General features: G+C 42.9%; 1 protein-coding gene across 1 annotated transcript in view; it reads left to right on the top strand.

The window, feature by feature from the left end:
* LOC126295229 (ankyrin repeat and protein kinase domain-containing protein 1-like) overlaps nt 1-16,282 on the top strand; it is a 50,896-nt gene extending 34,614 nt beyond the window's left edge. Inside the window, exons 2-4 of the mRNA XM_049987578.1 lie at nt 6,719-7,217; nt 12,463-12,594; nt 15,730-16,282. Coding sequence (XP_049843535.1) covers nt 6,811-7,217; nt 12,463-12,594; nt 15,730-16,216 — 1,026 coding nt within the window. The 5' untranslated portion in view covers nt 6,719-6,810 and the 3' untranslated portion in view covers nt 16,217-16,282. The remainder of the gene's footprint in view (nt 1-6,718; nt 7,218-12,462; nt 12,595-15,729) is intronic.
* Nucleotides 16,283-22,316: the final 6,034 nt, after the last annotated feature.

A 22,316-nucleotide genomic window follows, 5' to 3' on the forward strand; every position in this document is an offset into this window, starting at 1 on the left:
GTAGAGTGTGACAGAGCGTGGCAGCCCTGGTGATGGAACAGCTCTGCGGGTCTCTGTTATCCACATGGCCCACACCACAAGTACTGGCACAGTTACCCAATTGGTCATTTTTTCCCCACTAGCGAAGATGAAAAGAAGCCGTGTGCTCTGGACACACAAGAGCCCATTATTACACTACTGGCCATCAGAATTGCTACACCAAAAAGAAATGCAGATGATAGACGGGTATTCATTGGACAAATATATTACACTAGAACTGACAAGCGATTACATTTTTACGCAATTTGGGTGCATAGATCCAGAGAAATCAGTACCCAGAACAACCACATCTGGCCGTAATAACGGTCTTGATACACCTGGGGATTGAGTCAAACAGAGCTTGGATGGCGTGTACAGGTACAGCTGCCCATGCAGCTTCAACACGATACCACTGTTCTTCAAGAGTAGTGACTGGCGTTTTGTGACGAGCCAGTTGCTCGGCCACTATTGACCAGACGTTTTCAGTTTGTGAGAGATTTGGAGAATGTGCTGGCCAGGGCAGCAGACGAACATTTTTTGTTTCCAGAAAGCCCGGTACAGGACCTGCAACATGCGGTCCTGCATTATTCTGCTGAAATGTAGCGTTTCGCAGGGACCAAATGGGGGGTAGATCCAACGGTTGTAACGCATCTGAAATGTAACGTCCATTGTTCAAAGTGCCGTCAATGCGAACAAGAGGTGACCGAGACGTGTAACCAATGGCATCCCATACCATCACACCGGATGATACACCAGTATGGCGATGACGAATACACGCTTCCAATGTGCGTTCACTGCGATGTCGCCAAACACGGATACGACCATCGTGATGCTGTAACCAGGCCTGGATTCATCCGAAAAAATGACGTTTTGCCATTCGTGCACCTAGGTTCTTCGTTGAGTACACCATCACAGGCGCTCCTGTCTGTGATGCAGCGTCAAGGGTAACCGCAGCCACGGTCTCCGAGCTGATAGTGCGTGCTGCTGCAAACGTCGTCGAACTGTTCGTGCAGATGGTTGTCGTCTTGCAAACGTCCCCATCTGTTGACTCAGGGATCGAGATGGCTGCACGATCCGTTACAGCCGTGCTGATAAGATGCCTGTCATCTCGACTGCTAGTGATACGAGGCCGTTTGGATCCAGCAAGGCGTTCTCTATTACCGCCCTGAACCGCCGATTCCATATTCTGCCAACAGTCATTGGATCTCGACCAACGCGAGCAGCAATGTCGCGATACGATAAACCGCAGTCGCGATAGGCTACAATTCGACCTTTATCAAAGTCGGAACGTGATGGTACGCATATCTCCTCCTTACACGAGGCATCACAACAACGTTTCACCAGGAAACGCTGGTAAACTGCTGTTTGTGTATGAGAAATCGTTTGGAAGCTTTCCTCATGTCAGCACGTTCGCCGATCTACGGAGTGTTTTATGTCGTCGTGTTACTCTTTTATGGCACGCACATTGGTCGACACTTCCCAATAATAAATTGCGGGACGTGAAAGCTCTTCTCTGTGCTTGGACCTTTTCCTCCCGAACTCGTCGTCGGGAGGAGGTAATTTTAACTAGACTCCGGACAGGGCACCGTCTTTTTAGCCATCGACATCTTTTAAGTGGCGATCCTCCCCCACTCTGTCCCCACTGCTCTCAGCTGTGGATGGTAAGACACCTTTTACTCGAGTGCCTCTATGTTACTCCGTTATGCTCCCGTCTACAGCTGTCGCCTGATATATCTTCCATTTTAGCAGATGACACGTGATCATCCAATCACGTTCTCGAGTTCATTAGTGGCAGTGAGATGACGCCAGCAATTTGAAGCTATTTTTGGGGACAAACTACCCCTTCTTCTGTAGCGATTTTTTAAACTTCTGTTTTGGTTTCTCCACTTTCTTGAGTTTTGCTCCCATTGCTGCTGGCTTCCAGTTTCGTTCTTTTAGCTTTTCCTAAGTCAGAGACCGGGCGCTAATGAGCATAGCTGTTTTGCGTCCTAAAACGATAACAAAAAAAAATTAGAGCGTTAAAGCAATAAGGGGAATGTTGATACTTTGTTGTTCTACATCTACATCTACATCCGTACTCCGCAAGCCACCTGACGGTGTGTGGCGGAGGGTACCCTGAGTACCTCTATCGTTTCTCCCTTCTATTCCAGTCTCGTATTGTACGTGGAAAGAAGGATTGTCGGTATGCTTCTGTGTGGGCTCTAATCTCTCTGATTTTATCCTCATGGTCTCTTCGCGAGATATACGTAGGAGGGAGCAATATACTGCTTGACTCTTCGGTGAAGGTATGTTCTCGAAACTTCAACAAAAGCCCGTACCGAGCTACTGAGCGTCTCTCCTGCAGAGTCTTCCACTGGAGTTTATCTATCATCTCCGTAACGCTTTCGCAATTACTAAATGATCCTGTAACGAAGCGCGCTGCTCTCCGTTGGATCTTCTCTATCTCTTCTATCAACCCTACCTGGTGCGGATCCCACACTGCTGAGCAGTATTCAAGCATTGGGCGAACAAGCGTACTGTAACCTACTTCCTTTGTTGTCGGATTGCATTTCCTTAGGATTCTTCCAATGAATCTCAGTCTGGCATCTGCTTTACCGACGATCAACTTTATATGATCATTCCATTTTAAATCACTCCTAATGCGTACTCCCAGGTAATTTATGGAAGTAACTACTTCCAGTTGCTGACCTGCTATTTTGTAGCTAAATGATAAGGGACCTATCTTTCTAAGTATTCGCATCACATTACACTTCTCTACATTGAGATTCAATTGCCATTCCGTGCACCATGCGTCAATTCGCTGCAGATCCTCCTGCATTTCAGTACAATTTTCCATTGTTGCAACCTCTCGATACACCACAGCATCATCTGCAAAAAGCCTCAGTGAACTTCCGATGTCATCCACCAGGTCATTTATGTATATTGTGAATAGCAACGGTCCTATGACACTCCCCTGCGGCACACCTGAAATCACTCTTACTTCGGAAGACTTCTCTCCGTTGAGAATGACGTGCTGCGTTCTGTTATCTAAGAACTCCTCTATCCAATCACACAATTGATCTGATAGTCCGTATGCTCTTACTTTGTTCATTAAACGACTGTGGGGAACTGTGTCAAACGCCTTGCGGAAGTCAAGAAACACGGCATCTACCTGTGAACCCGTGTCTAAGGCCCTCTGAGTCTCGTGGACGAATAGCGCGAGCTGGGTTTCACACGACCGTCTTTTTCGAAACCCATGCTGATTCCTACAGAGTAGATTTCTAGTCTCCAGAAAAGACATTATACTCGAACATAATACGTGTTCCAAAATTCTACAACTGATCGACGTTAGAGATATAGGTCTATAGTTCTGCACATCTGTTCGACGTCCCTTCTTGAGAACGGGGATGACCTGTGCCCTTTTCCAATCCTTTGGAACGCTTCGCTCTTCTAGAGACCTACGGTACACCGCTGCAAGAAGGGGGGCAAGTTCCTTCGCGTACTCTGTGTAAAATCGAACTGGTATCCCATCAGGACCAGCGGCCTTTCCTCTTTTGAGCGATTTTAATTGTTTCTCTATCCCTCTGTCGTCTACTTCGATATCTACCATTTTGTCAACTGTGCGACAATCTAGAGAAGGAAGCACAGTGCAGTCTTCCTCTGTGAAACAGCTTTGGAAGAAGACATTTAGTAATTCGGCTTTTAGTCTGTCATCCTCTGTTTCAGTACCATTTTGGTCACAGAGTGTCTGGACATTTTGTTTTGATCCACCTACCGCTTTGACATAGGACCAAAATTTCTTAGGATTTTCTGCCAAGTCAGTACATAGAACGTTACTTTCGAGTTCATTGAAAGCCTCTCGCATAGCCCTCCTCACACTACATTTCGCTTCGCGTAATTTTTGTTTGTCTGCAAGGCTTTGGCTATGTTTATGTTTGCTGTGAAGTTCCCTTTGCTTCCGCAGCAGTTTTCTAACTCGGTTGTTGTACCACGGTGGCTCTTTTCCATCTCTTACGATCTTGCTTGGCACATACTCATCTAACGCATATTGTACCATGGTTTTGAACTTTGTCCACTGATCCTCAACACTATCTGCACTTGAGATAAAACTTTTGTGTTGAGCCGTCAGGTACTCTGTAATCTGCTTTTTGTCACTTTTGCTAAACAGAAAAATCTTCCTACCTTTTTTAATATTTCTATTTACGGCTGAAATCATCGACGCAGTAACCGCTTTATGATCGCTGATTCCCTGTTCTGCATTAACTGATTCAAATAGTTCGGGTCTGTTTGTCACCAGAAGGTCTAATATATTATCGCCACGAGTCGGTTTTCTGTTTAACTGCTCAAGGTAGTTTTCAGATAAAGCACTTAAAAATATTTCACTGGATTCTTTGTCCCTGCCACCCGTTATGAACGTTTGAGTCTCCCAGTCTATATCCGGCAAATTAAAATCTCCACCCAGAACTATAACATGGTGGGGAAATCTACTCGAAATATTTTCCAAATTATTCTTCAGGTGCTGAGCCACAACAGCTGCTGAGCCCGGGGGCCTATAGAGACATCCAATTACCATGTCTGAGCCTGCTTTAACCGTGACCTTCACCCAAATCATTTCACAATTCGAATCTCCGTCAATTTCCTTCGATACTATTGCACTTCTTATCGCTATAAACACGCCTCCCCCTTCACTGTCCAGCCTATCTCTGCGGTATACATTCCAATCAGAGTTTAGGATTTCATTACTGTTTACGTCTGGTTTCAGCCAACTTTCTGTTCCTAGTACTATATGGGCGTTGTGACCGTTTATTAATGAGAGCAGTTCTGGGACCTTTCTATAGACGCTTCTGCAGTTTACTATTAGCACATTAATATTGTTATTCCTTGTTGCATTTTGCCTACTCCTGCCTTGCCGCGTCTCAGGAGGCGTCTTGTCGGGCCTAGGGAGGGAATTCTCTAACCTAAAAAAAACCCATGTGCACTCCACACGTACTCCGCTACCCTCGTAGCCGCTTCCGGCGTGTAGTGCACGCCTGACCTATTCAGGGGGACCCTACATTTCTCCACCCGATAGCGGAGGTCGAGAAATTTGCACCCCAGCTCTCCGCAGAATCGTCTGAGCCTCTGGTTTAAGCCTTCCACTCGGCTCCAAACCAGAGGACCGCGATCGGTTCTCGGAACGATACTACAAATAGTTAGCTCTGATTCCACCCCGCGAGCGAGGCTTTCCACCTTCACCAACTCCGCCAACCGCCTGTACGAACTGAGGATGACCTCTGAACCCAGACGGCAAGAGTCATTGGTGCCGACATGAGCAACAATTTGCAGTCGGGTGCACCCAGTGCTCTCTATCGCCGCCGGTAGGGCCTCCTCCACATCTCGGATGAGACCCCCCGGCAAGCAGACAGAGTGAACACTGGCCTTCTTCCCCGACCTTTCCGCTATTTCCCTAAGGGGCTCCATCACCCGCCTAACGTTGGAGCTCCCAATAACTAATAAACCCCTCCCCCCGTGTGCCTGCTCGGACCTTGCTGAAGGAGCGGCTACATGTCACTCACAGGCAGAGCGGGCGATGCCACACGGCCAGCCTCCACATTGACCCTCCGCCTCGTGCGCCGCGAACGCCGCTGAACCCGCCACTCCCCTTGGGGAGAGGGTGGCCCAACCGCGCCCGGTACCCGCGAAGATGTCTCGACAGCAGGGACAGTGGGTGAAGCATCTAACACCTGGGGTGCACCATGCGACGCACCAGACTCCCCACTGCCGCTACACTCCGAGGCAGCAGCCTGAAGACGGCTGACCGCGGCCATCAACACGCTCAGCTGTTCGCGAAGAGTGGCCAGCTCCTCCTGCGTCCGTACACAGCAGCCACACATCCTAGCCATCCTAAGAAATCAATTTACTATAGAGTGTTAATCAGCTTTTAACTAGACTGCTAATTCACTAAAGGCGGTTGATTATTGACTAAACTGTGATTGCTAACCACTTCTTGTAGAAACAAGGAAAATAGCACTACCTGTCTCTGGACGGTATTGAAAACAAACACTAGCACTACGAGCACTATGGCTGACTAAAGGGACTCTCTGACTGTATTCAAAACTAACACGAAATCTATGGAACACTTAATAGCACTACTATTAAAGCTTCCTAAAAGCAAAAACACGCAGAAGAAGAAGTGACAAGTAAGAAAAATACAGATAATACTTAAATTAAGGTAGCTCGCTGCACAGCAGACGTGAAGCAGACGGCGGTTAGGGCGACACTGACACTACTGGCACTATGGCTGACTAAAGGGACTCTCTCTGACTGTATTCAAAACTAACACGAAATCTATGGAACACTTAATAGCACTACTATTAAAGCTTCCTAAAAGCAAAAACACGCAGAAGAAGTGACAAGTAAGAAAAATACAGATAATACTTAAATTAAGGTAGCTCGCTGCACAGCAGACGTGAAGCAGACGGCGGTTAGGGCGACACTGACTGAAGATTTGCAGCTACTCACTAGTGGCATCGGTGTGGTACACCAAGGATATAATTGGGTTTAATTGGTTTTTGATGGACAACATTCACCAGGTCTGCCTTTGCCTTGTGAAATGTCGAGGATGCTGTGTTAGAGCAATGAGCTGTTCAGTGATGCCATGTTTCAGGACCAACGACCATGGCAACTGGTGTCAAAGTCGAGGACTCGGTGACTGTGAAACTGGCTGCTCTTTTCGACGCAGGAGGTGGCTCTACGGTGACACTGCTGGCGGGCGATACGAGACTGGCAGCACACAGGGAGGTCCTGGCTGCCAGGAGCCCAGTGTTTGCCGCCATGCTCCAGCCCGACACCCTGGAGTCCAGCAGCGGCGAGATCCCCGTCACTGACGTGGAGGGTCCAGTGCTGAGCCTGCTGCTGGCCTACATGTACACCCTGCAGGCCCCACAGGTACCGAGAGTGGCCCCCAAGCTGTTGGCAGCCGCAGACAGGTACGGCTTGTTGGCCCTGAAGGGTGAGTGTGAGAAGCAGCTGGTCGCTCAGCTGGCTGTGGAGACCGCAGCGGCAACAGCGGTGCTCGCCGTGAGGCATTCGTGCCGAAACCTCACGTCAGCGGTCGTCGCCTTCATAAAGGCCAACTTAGGGGTGATGGCGACGCAGGGCTGGGCAGACGCAATGCGTAATGAGCCTCGAGAGTTGATTGAAGTGAGTCGACTACTGGCTGAGCCATCAGAAGAAACCAAGTAAGCATGAGGCAGGCTACATGTCTGTTTTTCACAGTGCTGTGTGTGTGTGTGTGTGTGTGTGTGTGTTTTCAAGCCTACAGTGTTTTGTAAATTTGTGCTATGATCTTACAGGACCAAACTGCTTAGGTCATCTGTCCCATACCTTACACGCTACTTAATTTCACTTAAACTAACCTACATTATGGACATCACACACACCCATGCCCGAGATAGGACTCGAACGTCCGACAGGGAGAGCCACGCGGACTGTGACAAGGTGTCTCATCAGACTGTGCGGCTACCCTGCACTACAGTGTTTCCTGCCGAGTTTAAAAGAAGTTTCAATGTGGTAGGATAGCTAGAGAATCAGAAATGGGAAATGCAACAGCTCAATCTAGATATAATGGGGGGTCATTGAAATGAAATGTAAAGAAAAAGATGAATGTATGGTAATGTCAACAGCAGCAGAAAGTGTTATAATAAGAGTAGAGTTCATTGTGAGTATGGAAATAGGGCAGAGAATGTGCTACTGTGAATAGTTCAGTGATAGGGTAGTGCTCATCAAATTCAAAAGCAAATGAATGCTTACAACCATAGTTCAGGTATACATGCTGATGTTGCAAGAAGAAAATGGAGCGATAAGGAAAATATATGAGAATATTGAATGGAATGTTCAGTATGCAAATTGAGATGAAAATCTAATTTTCATGAGGTATTGGAGTGCAGTTGTAGGGGAAGGAACAGAATAAAGGGTTGTGTGAGAATATGGGCTTGTCCGTAAGAGTGAGAGAGGAGGAAGACAAATTGAGTTATAGAATGAATTTCAGATAGTAATAGCCAGTACTCTGTTCAAGAATGACAAGAGGAGGAGGAAAGAACTAGAGACACACGAAGATGTCAAGCAGAGTACACCACAGTCAGACAGAGAAATTCTGACATATGGTATTTATTGACCATCCATTTTATCATATTCAGTGAAATAGGGCTTGGCATATGTTGATACAAAAGAACTTACATAATAGTGTCTGTATACATATCATACAGACAATTAAATACATAAACAGAAAGAAAGCATACAGATACAAATAATAGAGAGAGCCATAAATCAAACAAGTTCTAAGTTTACATTAAATCCAGTGGCACATGGCTATATTTAACTTAATTTATGGATGTTATCTAATACCTAAAATTCATGTACTGATCACTACTGTAAATGCTTCCACATATAAGTATAATCTGCAGCTTTGATATCTTTTTAATTCTTGAGGGAAAGGCACTAAAAATTTTTGGTATGATGTATTGCACTTTTACGACACTAGACTTTCTTATGTACTTTGTTTCTAGTTTTATAGTTATGGTAATCATTGTTCAAAGCAAAGATCTGGGGGTGGGATTTTAAAATGCTTATGCTTTCATAGGTATATATATATGGAGAGTCACACCTTTCTGTTATCTGAATATATCCCTAGATTACCAAGTGTGCAACAACTTTATAATTCATCTTGTTCATTTTTGAACAGTATAGACTATTTTTCTAGATTTGAAGTATCCAGAAATAAGACACCATATCGCAGTAGACTATCCATGAATGCATAATCAGGACTCATCACTGTTTCTCCACTGCAGGAATTTTTGAACATCCTAAATATGTAACAGTATTTACTTAATTTTTTTATTGAGCCACTCTTTATGTTTATACCATTCAAGATGTAATATGTAACAGTATTTACTTAATTTTTTTATTGAGCCACTCTTTATGTTTATACCATTCAAGATGCTCGTCTAACCAAATTCCCAAAAATTTAGTATTTGAAGTTTGTAGTATTTTCTGTTTGCCTAATTTCACTATTATATTAGGGATTATTTTATTTGACTTATGCCTGAAATTCGTCCTTAATGTTTTCTTCTCATTAACAACTAGACTATTATCTTTAAACCATTTAACTACTTCTTCAGTTGTTATTCCTTTTCTTTGTGTGAGTGAGTCACATTCTGAATGTTAACAAAGAGATTAGTATGTCAGTACACAGTATAGCATCAACTTGTGTTAAACAACTTGGTAAGTAATTTATTAATATCAACAACAGTAGGCATTCCAACACCAACCCTTGTGGTACATCATGAGTAGCTTCCTTGTATCCAGAAAATCAGGATTTGCCTTCATGAACTATTTCTACCTTCTGGTATCTATCAGATAAGTATTATTTTAAGCACATATGAGCAGTTCCACAGACTCCATTGCAGTATATTTTGCCGAGCAAAGTTTTATGATCAATACTGTTAAATACCTTAGATAAATCGAAAAACAATCCACAGTTCACTTCACCACAATGAATGGAATTTAGAAAAAGGTTTAGGAAATTATATGTAGTAGTTTCAGTTAATCTAATTTTTTCTAAAACCACTTGTTCATTGGCAAATATTCCACGTTTGTTCAAAAAAGCTTATTCTTTCGTACATTATTCTTCCAAAAGTTTTTGAGAAACAAGAAAATTTGATAAAGATCTGCAGGATCAGTTTTTAATAATCGTTTTGTTACTGATTCCTTAAGTTCTCTAGAGAATGTACCAGTGCTGAAAGTTTTTAATAATGGTTTTGTTACTGATTCCTTAAGTTCTGTAGAGAATGTACAAGTGCTGAAAGAAGCATTAATTATGCCAACAAACAGAGGAACAATCTATTTGCTGTCTTTAATTACTGTCTCTGGAATGTCATCTGCATCACAGGATTTTTTAAAATTAAGAATATCAGCCAACTACACTGCTCAAAGAGCAGAAGATTTTATTTTATAAATCATTCTCAATGAGCCCATTTTGACATACTGTCATCATCACGTGCCCTGTAAATGCACAACTAAGCGATGATCTTAATATAATGGCATGTAAGTATGATCAGAAAAGTTATAATACATCATTAGGTGTTTTCACCTTACATGTAATATTGTTACTGCCATGTCCTGCCTTTTTTTAGAATTATTAGTTTCTCCTTAGATGTACACTGGAGACAAATATTTGACTTTAGCCAGTTTTTATGTGTGCTGTTTCTTTTCTTAACAGCTTGGATGACAATGGATCAGCAATATTACATATTTGCATAGTTACTATTATAAATAAGTGATGTGTGGAAATTCGGTTGTTTCTTATTATTTTATAGATTTGTTTGTAACTATATTTATATGTGGAGTTAATTTAAATTTTATTTGAGACCTTTGTAATATTTTTAATTTCTCATTATTTGTTATTGTCTCTGAATTATGATGTATCCATGGTGTTATGACCCTTTTTATACTCTTCATGTTTTTATTGCTGTTACTATGGATATGTCTCATTTGGCGTTTCTGACCTATTACTTTACCTGTTTTCTTAATTTATAATGTGAATAAAGTTTTCTATGTACTTTTTGTACTTTAGGTCGTTTTTTTTTCATTCAGTAAATTTGTAGTGTTGGTGTATGCGTGTGAATATATCTTTATTTCCTCGAGGAAGTAGTCATATTGACAGTTTTTTAATGAAAACTGAAAGTAGATAATATGTTGTTATTTTTGTCAGTAGGTTGTTGTTTTTCCATACGGCGTTTGATATTTGCTTTAGTTTACTGTTAATTTCTCGTTGGATCCATAACACTGCTCCAAATTTTCTGATGTGAGGTACCAGTGTTAGTTCTGCTGTAATCTTGATGTTAAAGTAGGCCAGGATGAGTTTCTTCTTTTGTCAAAGATTATTGGATTTCACACTTTATGTGAGTTTTACTATTTTCGTTATCCTTATGCATTTGAGAAAGTTACCCATATTGGTGTATGACATTCAAGTCCATAACGTTTGTTCAACTTAATTGAACATTACAGTTAGTATTTGAAAAAGCCTTCTTTTCAGAAAAATCCTATTAGTGAGATATTATATGTAGCCCTAAGTAATCATAATTTCACCTGTTTTACTCAGAAATAAATTTTGGAAATGCTTCCACTGATTTCAATGGGTACCTTCTTCAGTTGTGCACGCTTGACACACTATTCCATGTCAACTGTCCATCTGCTTGTTGCAATGTAAATTTATCATAAAAGTTCTAATTCACATTTCTTGCATGGCTATGGAAAACTAAATGTTGTTTAATAATAAGTTGATACCTTCACTTACTACATTATGTTTCCATTTTCTTCTTCTCCTCCTCCTTCTCCTCCTCCTCTCTCTCTCTCTCTCTCTCTCTCTCTCTCTCTCTCTCTCTCTCTCTCTCTCTCTCTCTCGTTAGTATCATTCAGCTTCAAGACATTAAGTTCCAAATCTCCTCACAGGCTAAAGTCACAGCCAGCTGACTTTAACTACTTCCTGGTTCTTAAAACTTTACAGAAATGCGCTTTGTCCATTGCATTATGAAGCCTCTTTGTCGTTATATTCATTTACATTGGCTGCTTCACTCACCAGGAACTATACCATTCCATTCCAAATCTGGTAAATATGATGAAACTGACTACACCAATAAAAACAAATTTTTAAGTTTGTTGCACTGTCAACCTATGAATGATGTAAGATTTTACAGCATTTTTATATAGTTTATTTTTACTGATCTTCCCCACTCATTCATTCAGCATTCGAATTACAATCCTGTTAAATGAAAGTGCTCATTTTCCCTTGCATATCAACTCTGCTTATTGGACAACATTTAAATATCCATGATAATATTTCCTATGTCAGTTAAATTACCTATTGGCTTAGCTCCATTCTCTAGTGAATTGTCATGTTTCTGCACTGCCATCTTCTCTGCATAACCTTCCCTTCTAAGTTCAAAACCTTCTGTTCTCCTGTTCATTGTCTGCTACTCTTATAGTCCAGCCCGTAACACATGAACAAAAAATGCTTTGGAGACTGTCTGATGACCACAGTGGCACATTTAAGTAACTTTAGAGGCTTCAGACAGCCTGATTAATGCCCTTCTAATTTGTGTGGTTATTGCTATAATGTACTCTGACTTCTGTGTCAGTATTACCCCCGTCAGTCCAGCAGTATTGTTTTCCTTTGTATTTACCTCTAGTTTGTGTCTCCTTTTGGACAATTTGTTGTTTTACGTGCTAAGAGAAAACTATGGGGAATGCACGAGAAGTGGTGTAGAAACTGACTAATTTACTGGTAAGTCATTCATGTTAACTTACACTTATTATTGTTGTCAGGGGGCCGCTCTATCATCTTTCTAGGTAATCCCTTAGCTGTGCTGAGTGTGGTAAGCATCCGATAACTGAATCTGATTGATCACACATTGTGTCTCTGAGCAGGGTGCCGACCACCACCCCCGGGACTCACAATCAGCCCCACAGCAACCAGGGCCAGACTCCTGTCACAGCTACACTACCGACACCTCCCCACCATGATTATCAGTTTGACAATGCTGCCATCTCTCACATGCGGTGAGTTGCGTATCTACTTATATAGAATATCCACACTCGTAGCAACATTTATTGGTGCACTAAACAAGTATTACAGTAAAAAAACCGAAATTTCCTTTTTATGAAACTTTTGTAATTTTTTTGTTAAAGCAGACCTGAGAGTTGCAATGAAAACTATTTATTTTTTTATAGTTTTTGAGTGTGTATAGTAGTGTAGGCTTATGCGCTATATGTGTGGTGATGTGCTGGTGTGCATGTTTGTTTTGGTGGCTGCACCCTTTAGTGGGAAAAGGGAGAGAAGGAAACGTAGTAGGTGAATATGGATTGGGGCTAAGAAATGAAAGAGGAGGCCGCCTGATAGAATTTTGTACAGAGCACAACTTAATCATAGCTAACACTTGGTTCAAGAATCATAAAAGAAGGTTGTATACATGGAAGAAGCCTGGAGATACTGACAGGTTCCAGATAGATTACACAATGGTAAGAAAGAGATTTAGGAACCAGGTTTTAAATTGTAAGACATTTCCAGGGGCAGATGTGGACTCTGATCACAATCTATTGGTTATGAATTGTCAACTAAAACTAAAGAAACTGCAAAAAGGTGGGAATTTAAGGAGATGGGACCTGGATAAACTGACTAAACCAGAGGTTGTACAGAGTTTCAGGGAGACCATAAGGGAACAATTGACAGGAATGGGGGAAAGAAATACAGTAGAAGAAGAATGGGTAGAGTAATTAAAACTTCCGGGCTAAGAGGTCGTGGTCCAATAGTAGAAATACTTCTCCCTAACGTTTTGTTGCGAGCTGTGGGCATCATCATCTGAGGTGAGTCTACGACTGGCTGCTAGGCCATGGAGAGCCTGTTTATATGGAGCTTTGTAGAGGGCACCACCACTCGTCACATGTTGTCAACAGTGAAACTTATCTTTACTGTTGACAACACATGACGAGTGCTAGTACCCTCTATGCGCTCTATATGAACAAGACCTCCACGGCCTAGCAGCCAGTCGTAGACTCACCTCAGATGATGTTGCCGACAGCTGGCAACAAAACGTCAGGGAGAAGTATTTCTACTATTGGACCACGGCCTCTTAGCCTGGAAGTTTTAATTACAGAAGACGCCGGCTGTGAAAGCCTACATGTTATGATACGAATGCGTAGCCTTGAGAGATGAACTAGTGAAGTAGTGAAGGCAGCAGAGGACCTAGTAGGTAAAAAGACGAGGGCTAGTAGAAATCCTTGGGTAACAGAAGAAATATTGAATTTAATTGATGAAAGGAGAAAACATAAAAATGCAGTAAATGAAGCAGGCAAAAAGGAATACAAATGTCTCAAAAATGAGATCGACAGGAAGTGCAAAATGGCTAAGCAGGGATGGTTAGAGGACAAATGTAAGGATGCAGAGGCTTATCTCACTAGGGGTAAGATAGATACTGTCTACAGGAAAATTAAAGACACCTTTGGAGAAAAGAGAACCACTTGTATGAATATCAAGAGCTCAGATTGAAACCCAGTTCTAAGCAAAGAAGGGAAGGCAGAAATGTGGAAGGAGTATATAGAGGGGCTACACAAGGGCCATGTACTTGAGGACAATATTATGGAAATGGAAGAGGATGTAGATGAAGATGAAATGGGAGATACGATACTGCGTGAAGAGTTTGACAGAGCGCTGAAAGACCTGAATCGAAACAAGGCCCCGGGAGTGGGCAACATTCCATTAGAACTACTGACAGCCTTCGGAGAGCCAGCCCTGACAAATCTCTACCATCTGGTAGATGTATCAGACAGGCGAAATACCCTCAGACGTCAAGAAGAATATCATAAGTAGGTGCTGACAGATGTGACAATTATGGAACTATCAGTTTAATAAGTCACGGATGCAAAGTACTAACGCGTATTCTAGACAGACGAATGGAAAATACTCTGTTCCAAAGTCTGGAGGAGGAGCGAAAGGCTATTTACAATTTGTACAGAAACCAGAGGGCAGTTATAAGAGTCGAGGGGTATGAAAGAGAAGCAGTGGTTGGGAAGGTAGTGAGACAGGGTTGTAGCCTCTCACTGATGTTATTCAATCTTTATATTGAGCAAGCAGTGAAGGAAACAAAAGAAAAATTCTGAGTAGGTATTAAAATCCATGGAGAAGCAGTGAAAACTTTGAGGTTTTGCCGATGACATTGTAATTCTGTCAGAGAGAGCAAAGGACTTGGAAGAGCAGTTGAATGGAATGGACAGTGTGATGAAAGGAGGGTTAAAGATGAACATCAACAAAAGCAAAACGAGGATAATGGAATGTAGTCGAATTAAGTCGGGTGATGCTGAGTGAATTAGACTAGGAAATGAGACACTTAAAGTAGTGAAGGAGTTTTGCTGTTTGCGGAACGAAATAACTTACGATGGTCGAAGTAGAGAGGATATCAAATGTAGACTGGCAATGGCAAGGAAAGCGTTTCTGAAGAAGAGAAATTTGTTAACATCGAGTATAGTTTTAAGTGTCAGGAACTCGTTTCTGAAAGTATTTGTGTGGAGCATAGCCATGTATGGAAGTGAAACATGGACGATAACTGGTTTGGACAAGAAGAGAATAGAAGCTTTCGAAATGTGGTGCCACAGAAGAATGCTGAAGATTAGATGAGTAGATCACATAACTAATAAGGAGGAATTGAATAGAACTGGGGAGAAGAAGAGTTTGTGGCACAACTTGACTAGAAGAAGGGATCGGTTGACAGGACATGTTCTGAGGCATCAAGGGGTCACCAATTTAGTACTGGCGGGCAGTGTGGAGGGTAAAAATCGTAGAGGGAGACCAAGAGATGAATACACTATACAGATTCAGAAGTATGTAGGTTGCAGTAGGTACTGGGAAATGAAGAAGCTTTCACAGGATAGAGTAGCATGGAGAGCTGCATCAAACCAGTCTCAGGACTGAAGACCACAACAACAACAACAATTACTTGAAGACTTTGAGGAGAAGATGCTGCTACACTTCTGTACTTTACACACCGATTGTTCTGTATAACAGAGCAGAGATTTCTAGATATGTAATTTCTCAGTGGACAGCTGCATGTTCATAACTGCTCAGTTGCACATGTATGAAAGTTTTCTTCATTTAGTTTGTGCGATTATAGTTAAGTGTAAGAAACTCAATGTTTTGTGCAGGGACCTTTCTGAAGAAGAGAAGGGCAGGAGGCTGATCCAGGCAGCTGAGCAGGGGTCAGTGGAGAAGGTTCGACTGCTGCTCAAAGCAGGTGCAGGTGTGGGGGCGGTGGAGGAGGGCAATTGGACTGCCCTCCACTGTGCAGCAGAACGAGGGCACGTGGAAGTAGTGAGGTGCTTGATCGATGGTGGGGCAGAGGTTGATGCGAGGACCAAATGGCAGCACACGCCACTACACTTGGCTGCCATATGTGGCCACACGGATGTGGTGAGGCTGCTGGTGGCTTCCCGTGCTGACCTCAACCCCAGAGACCACCAGGGGATGACGCCTCTGCACTGGGCAGTAGACCACGGTAACTCGGAGGTGGTGGCTGCTCTTCTAGAGGCAGGGGCTGACACTGAGGGCAGGGATGAGCGTGGGGACACTGCCCTCGACTGTGCTACACGGGTCAACCGACAGGAGCTCATAAAGATACTATCACGAAGGTAGCAGGCACAAAACAAAACATTGCTACACATCTTTCCGTTTTTGTAAATAAAGCATTCCAAATATTAACCTGTTGTTGTTGATTTATACCTGTCATTAAGTAGTACATATAAATGCTCAGTAGCACATCAACAAGTGTGACAGTGGGACATATCTGTTAACAAATGTAAGTAATGTTTCTTTCAGGAAACAGCCTGAAAAAATATTTCTCTAGCAACCTTCACAAAGCTGAAAGACAGTTGATGAATACTCCCTTTATTACAAATAGACAACAGTTCTCCGTGTGAAATATGAGTTTACTGCAGCTTATAAAATCTTCAGACGGGTCATGTGAGTGTTGCTCGGTGACATCTCTGACAACTCGCAATATGTCTACAGCTGAAAACCCAATCATTTTCAAGGCACAAATGGGAAAAAAGCAACAGTTTTTGAAGATGCGTAATGCTGCATTCCTGTCAGTTGTTTGATGTTTCTACATTTTTACTGAAAAGTACTTGGAAGGAGCACATATGGAGATATCTTAAATCAGTGTAAATTTGCATCATACCCATAAAATTTCCGTGTAAGCTCTATAAGTGGCATTCATCTTTGTTTCTGACCTTAGACTGATTTTATTTGTGTCTGCAATACAGATGATGCAACAGTGTGAGTGTTTAATTACAATGTGACACTGGTAGCAATATTTACTCCACACATGAGCCAACCACCTGTAATCATACTACCAGTAAATGTAATGAAAATAATTCAGGAACCACCACAAATCATTCTTTTGCCACACAGGTGTAATGCTGCTGATACAATGCATACTAGCTTTGGTCACGAAACATCGACCTTCACTCTCACAGTATAGAATGCTGCAGCAATTTTTTTCCATTTTCCACACTGCCACAATTTTCAGTGAATTAATTTTTCTCTCACCCTGTTGGTCTGTTGGAACAGAGTTTGCAGGTGTTGCCACAAAGCCTACTTCATGGTAACTCAGGCCAGGGAGGCACTGCTGCTGACAGCACTCTCACTGCCACAGGCGGCAGTCTGGGGAACTACAGCTCAGGTGAACTGAACAGTTGATAGGGGAATGTGGTAACCCAGTACAAAAGTAACCCACCCTCAAAAAAAATCTATGAATAACATTGGGAGAAAATATATGGTGGGCTGAGCCAATTCATGCACAGTTTGACTTATATTACACATTTACTTTCCAAGAACATGACAAATCTGAATGTATGTCTTTCTCACACTGAATTGAGAATTTACTTTGGATACCATATATGTAAAGATACTGTAACTTGAACAAATGACAACAAAATAATTAGTGTCCCAAAATGTTTTAGAATACAGCTGAATATTGATATGACTCTGCATCTCAAATCTGTGCTCTACATTGACCAATTTGAAATGATTCAAAGCGTTGCCTGGGGTGAGGCTCAACTTGGTCCACCTCTTAACATGACAAGGCAGATTAACATTAGATGGAATCTGCCAAAGGACTCATGTTAATAATGTCACACAATAATCATGTTTACTCTTAAAGGAAGCAATCTACAGTGTACTCACGTGAAGTGACCTGCACATTAACATCTTATCAAGCAAACCCACTTAAAATAATATGTATCAAACCTAACACAAAGAAGCTCTGCTAAAACTACCACTGGGCCTTCCATTTCTTTGCCAAATAACTCACTCAAAGCCCATGAATGGCACCCAAGAATCTGTTCATGATATAATTTGTTCAAGGGAGGCAGATGTTGATTAGACACAAATGTCATACTAGCAGTTTACACAATATAGTTCTAATCCATAATTCACTCTTTCAGCCTATTGATCATATCTGAATTTATATTTTTCATGCTCATGATGCATTAAGAATTATTTGATGAAGCCCACATTTATTTCGAGCGCAATATCTGTAAAAAGACAATATCTTGAACTACTGGTTCAAATGAAAACAGGAGGTGGAGAACAAATGTATTTTTATAAGGAAAATATGGTCTTTGAAGTCAGCGTGTAATAAAAGGAAACGTTTTGTTAGTTGTGCTGACACACACAGTTGTCACTATGGATGACTGGGTTTGTGTTTACTGACATTCAAAAGTGCTTTTGTATGGATGGCTGCCTCTGAAGGCTTCTTGGAAACACAGATTCATTTGCAAGCATCACTGTCCTGTGATGAATTTGACGACTTATTTGCAAACACACTGATTCATTCGCAACCATTGCCACCTTGTGACAACTACAGTGAACAGGGAGTGGTTTATATATGCTGAAGTGGCTGATATTCATATGGTGAATGAAAATGGATGATCTGCAGTGGGAGTACGGACAATGCTTTCCCAACCAAAGGTTGCACATCACCAGACATTCAGACATCTGCATAGCCTGCTACGTAAAACAGATACTTCCCTTGCAACTATGCAGGATACAGGTCAAAAGTGAATAGTGAGAACTTCCAATATGGAAGACGCTATTCCGTGACATGCTGAAGACACTCCATCTACAAGTACATGAACTACTGCACGCATGCTTGGCGCTAGATATGGCCTTGTGTGGAATGTGTTAGATGACTTGCAGCCTCATCGTTTGAATCTTTAGCATGTGGCAGCACTAGCTCTTGATCTCCCCCATTGCATACAGTTTGCACCATGGTTTGCTGTGCACCTATTGTTTCCAGCCAAGGCCTCATGAATGCTGTTCCAGCATTCACAGTTTGCATGTTTGGGCACATGTGAATCCACTCACTACTTCACCTTGTGCTCATTGACAGTGATTTACTGTTAATGTCTAGGCCTACTTTCTCAGAGGGAGTTTGGTTAGGCCATACACTCTTCTATTCCACCACAACTGATGGACATACTGCTTCAGAACCACTGAAGGATATTTTATGTCATCTCATTGTCTCTGTAGAGCTGTACCATTGGAAGCAAGGAGAGGATGTTGCTGGTAGCCGGTATCTTTCTACAACACAAACTTCATGCATACAAAGTGTTACAAAAAGGTATGGCCAAACTTTCAGGAAACATTGCTCACACACAAATAAAGAAAAGATGTTACGTGGAAATGTGTCCGGAAACGCTTACTTTCCATGTTGGAGCTCATTTTATTACCTCTCTTCAAATCACATTAATCATGGAATGGAAACACACAGCAACAGAACGTACCAGCGTGACTTCAAACACTTTGTTACAGGAAATGTTCAAAATGTCCTCCGTTAGCGAGGATACGTGCATCCACCCTCCATCGCATGAAATTCCTGATGCGCTGATGCAGCCCTGGAGAATGGTGTATTGTATCACAGCCGTCCACAATACGAGCACGAAGAGTCTCTACATTTGGTACCGGGGTTGCGTAGAAAAGAGCTTTCAAATGTCCCCATAAATGAAAGTCGAGAGGGTTGAGGTCAGGAGAGCTTGAAGGCCACGGAATTGGTCCGCCTCTACCAATCTGTTGTTGAGAAGCATACGAACACTTCGACTGAAATGTGCATGAGCTGCATCGTGCATGAACCACATGTTGTGTCGTACTTTTAAAGGCACATGTTCTAGCAGCACAGGTAGAGTATCCCATTGAAATCATGATAACATGCTCGATTGAGCGTAGGTGGAAGAACATGGGGCCCAATCGAGGCATCACCAACAATGCCTGTCCAAACGTTCACAGAAAATCTGTGTTGATGACGTGATTGCACAATTGCTTGCGGATTCTCGTCAGCCCACACATGTTGATTGTGAAAATTTCAATTTGATCACGTCGGAATGAAGCCTCATCCGTAAAGAGAACTTTTGCACTGAAATGAGGATTGACACATTGTCGGATGAACCATTCACAGAAGTGTACCCGTGGAGGCGAATCAGCTGCTGATAGTGGCTGCACGCACCTTACACGGTACGGAAACAACTGGTTCTCCCGTAGCACTCTCCATACAGTGACGTGGTTAACATTACCTTGTACAGCAGCAACTTCTCTGGCGCTGACATTATGGTTATCGTCAACTACACAAAGAATTGCCTCGTCCTTTGCAGGTGTCCTCGTCGTTCTAGGTCTTCATTCATAGGCTGGAATGTTCCGTGCTCCCTAACACGCTGATCAATTGCTTTGAATGTCTTCCTGTCGGGACACCTTCGTCCTGGAAATCTGTCTCGATACAAATGTACCGCGCCACGGCTATTGCCCCGTGCTAATCCGTACATCAAATGGGCACCTGCCAACTCCGCATTTGTGAACATTGCACTGACTTCAAAACCCCATTCGTGATGAACACTAACCTGTTGATGCTACTTACTGATGTGCTCGATGCTAGTACTGTAGAGCAATGAGTCTCATGTCAACACAAGCACTGAAGTCAACATTACCTTCCTTCAATTGGGCCAACTGGCGGTGAATCGAGGAAGTACAGTACATACTGACGAAATTAAAATGAGCTCTAACATGGAACATTAAGCGTTTCCGGACACATGTCCACATAACATCTCTTCTTTATTTGTGTGTGAGGAATGTTTCCTGAAAGTTTGGCTGTACCTTTTTGTAACACCCTGTATATTAACTGAGTTCTTTATTCATAGAAATAGAAAGTTACTTATCTTAATATAGTCGTTGTGGTTCAATATCTCCATATTACTCCACATTAGCCTCACTGCCGGTGAAGTGCAAAGTCCGCTGTGTACACTTACATGTTTCCTATGGGGGTTGCATGTCTGTGAGTTAGCAGTGAATCTACGCTATTGCAATGCGCACTGGGCTGCAACTGTTGACACTGGAATGTATTTGGTGTGACGCTGCGGGGATACTAAATAGTGACGGCAGAGAGGATCTTGGAAGTGCATTTCCTGTGAGTCCGTTTTTGGCCTCTGTCGATCTTCTCGCAACCTCTATGCCCCATGGTATGTTGGCACCAGCTTACACCACCATAGGATATATATCTAAATCTTGCACGAAAGATGTACTTCCAGCATGGTGGGGCACCAGCCAATTTTAGCATTACTGCGAGGAGTCAACTGAGAGTCACCTTCAGCCACTGGCTGATCGGACAAGGTGGCATTGTGTTCTGGTCACCCAGTCACCTGACTTCATGTGTCTGGATTTCTTCCCCTGAGATCAAATGAAGCAAGTCATTTATCAGTCCGCCTGGTTGGCCACGTGGTCTAACGCATGGCTTTCCAGGTGGGAAGGAGCGCCTGGTATCCGGCACGAATCCGCCTGGCGGCTTTGCCTCGAGGTCTGTTGAACTGGCCAGTTTGTGGATGGTTTTTAGGCGGTTTTCCATCTGCCTCGGCGAATCCGTACTGGTTCCCCTTACTCCGCTTGAGTCACACTATGTTGGTGATTGCTGCGCAAACAAGTTCTCCACGTGCGCGTACACCACCATTACTCTACCACGAAAACATAGGGGTTACACTCGTCTGGTGTGAGACGTTCCCTGGGGGGTCCACCGGGGGCCGAACCGCACACTAACCCGGGGTTCGGTGTGGGGCGGCGGAGCAGTGAGGTGGACTGCAGTAGTCGTGGTGGGGTTGTGGACCACTGCGGCTGTGGCAGGGACGGAGCCTGTCCGTCGTTTCTAGTTCCCCGATTAACATACAATACCATACAAGTCATTTATCAAACTGTTGTGGGAAACAGAAGAAGACCTCGTTGCTAGAATTGCCATTTATGTTGTGGACACACCAAGAATCTTCAAATGGTGATTATAATCAGTGGCCTGGCAAGGTACTGTGTGTATACAGGTCAATGGCCAGACATTCGAGCAGTGTCTGTAAGTAGCATGGTAGCCTGCATTCTGTGTAAATCGTCCCTGGCATCAGAAACTGCTATCAGGAACCATATGTACTATAACTAAATAGTAAGTGGGTGGGTTGGGTGCACTCGTACATCATCTTGCGAAATATGATTATCTGCAAGCAAGCCCAATACTCCCATTTACTACTCCATCCCAAAAGCTCCTTAAAAAAAGCTACTCCCAAAAGCCACTTAAAAAAACATTCCCCACGAGCAGACTCAATGCACCGACATACTACTGCCATGGATTTAGCCATCTCATTCCGACATTTCTCGCGCATATAGCGGTCAGTGGCGGCCGTTACTTTGCTAAAAATTTTCAATCAAAACTCTG

Source organism: Schistocerca gregaria, chromosome 11 (genome assembly GCF_023897955.1).
Source record: "Schistocerca gregaria isolate iqSchGreg1 chromosome 11, iqSchGreg1.2, whole genome shotgun sequence".
Classification (NCBI taxonomy): Eukaryota; Metazoa; Arthropoda; class Insecta; order Orthoptera; family Acrididae; genus Schistocerca; species Schistocerca gregaria.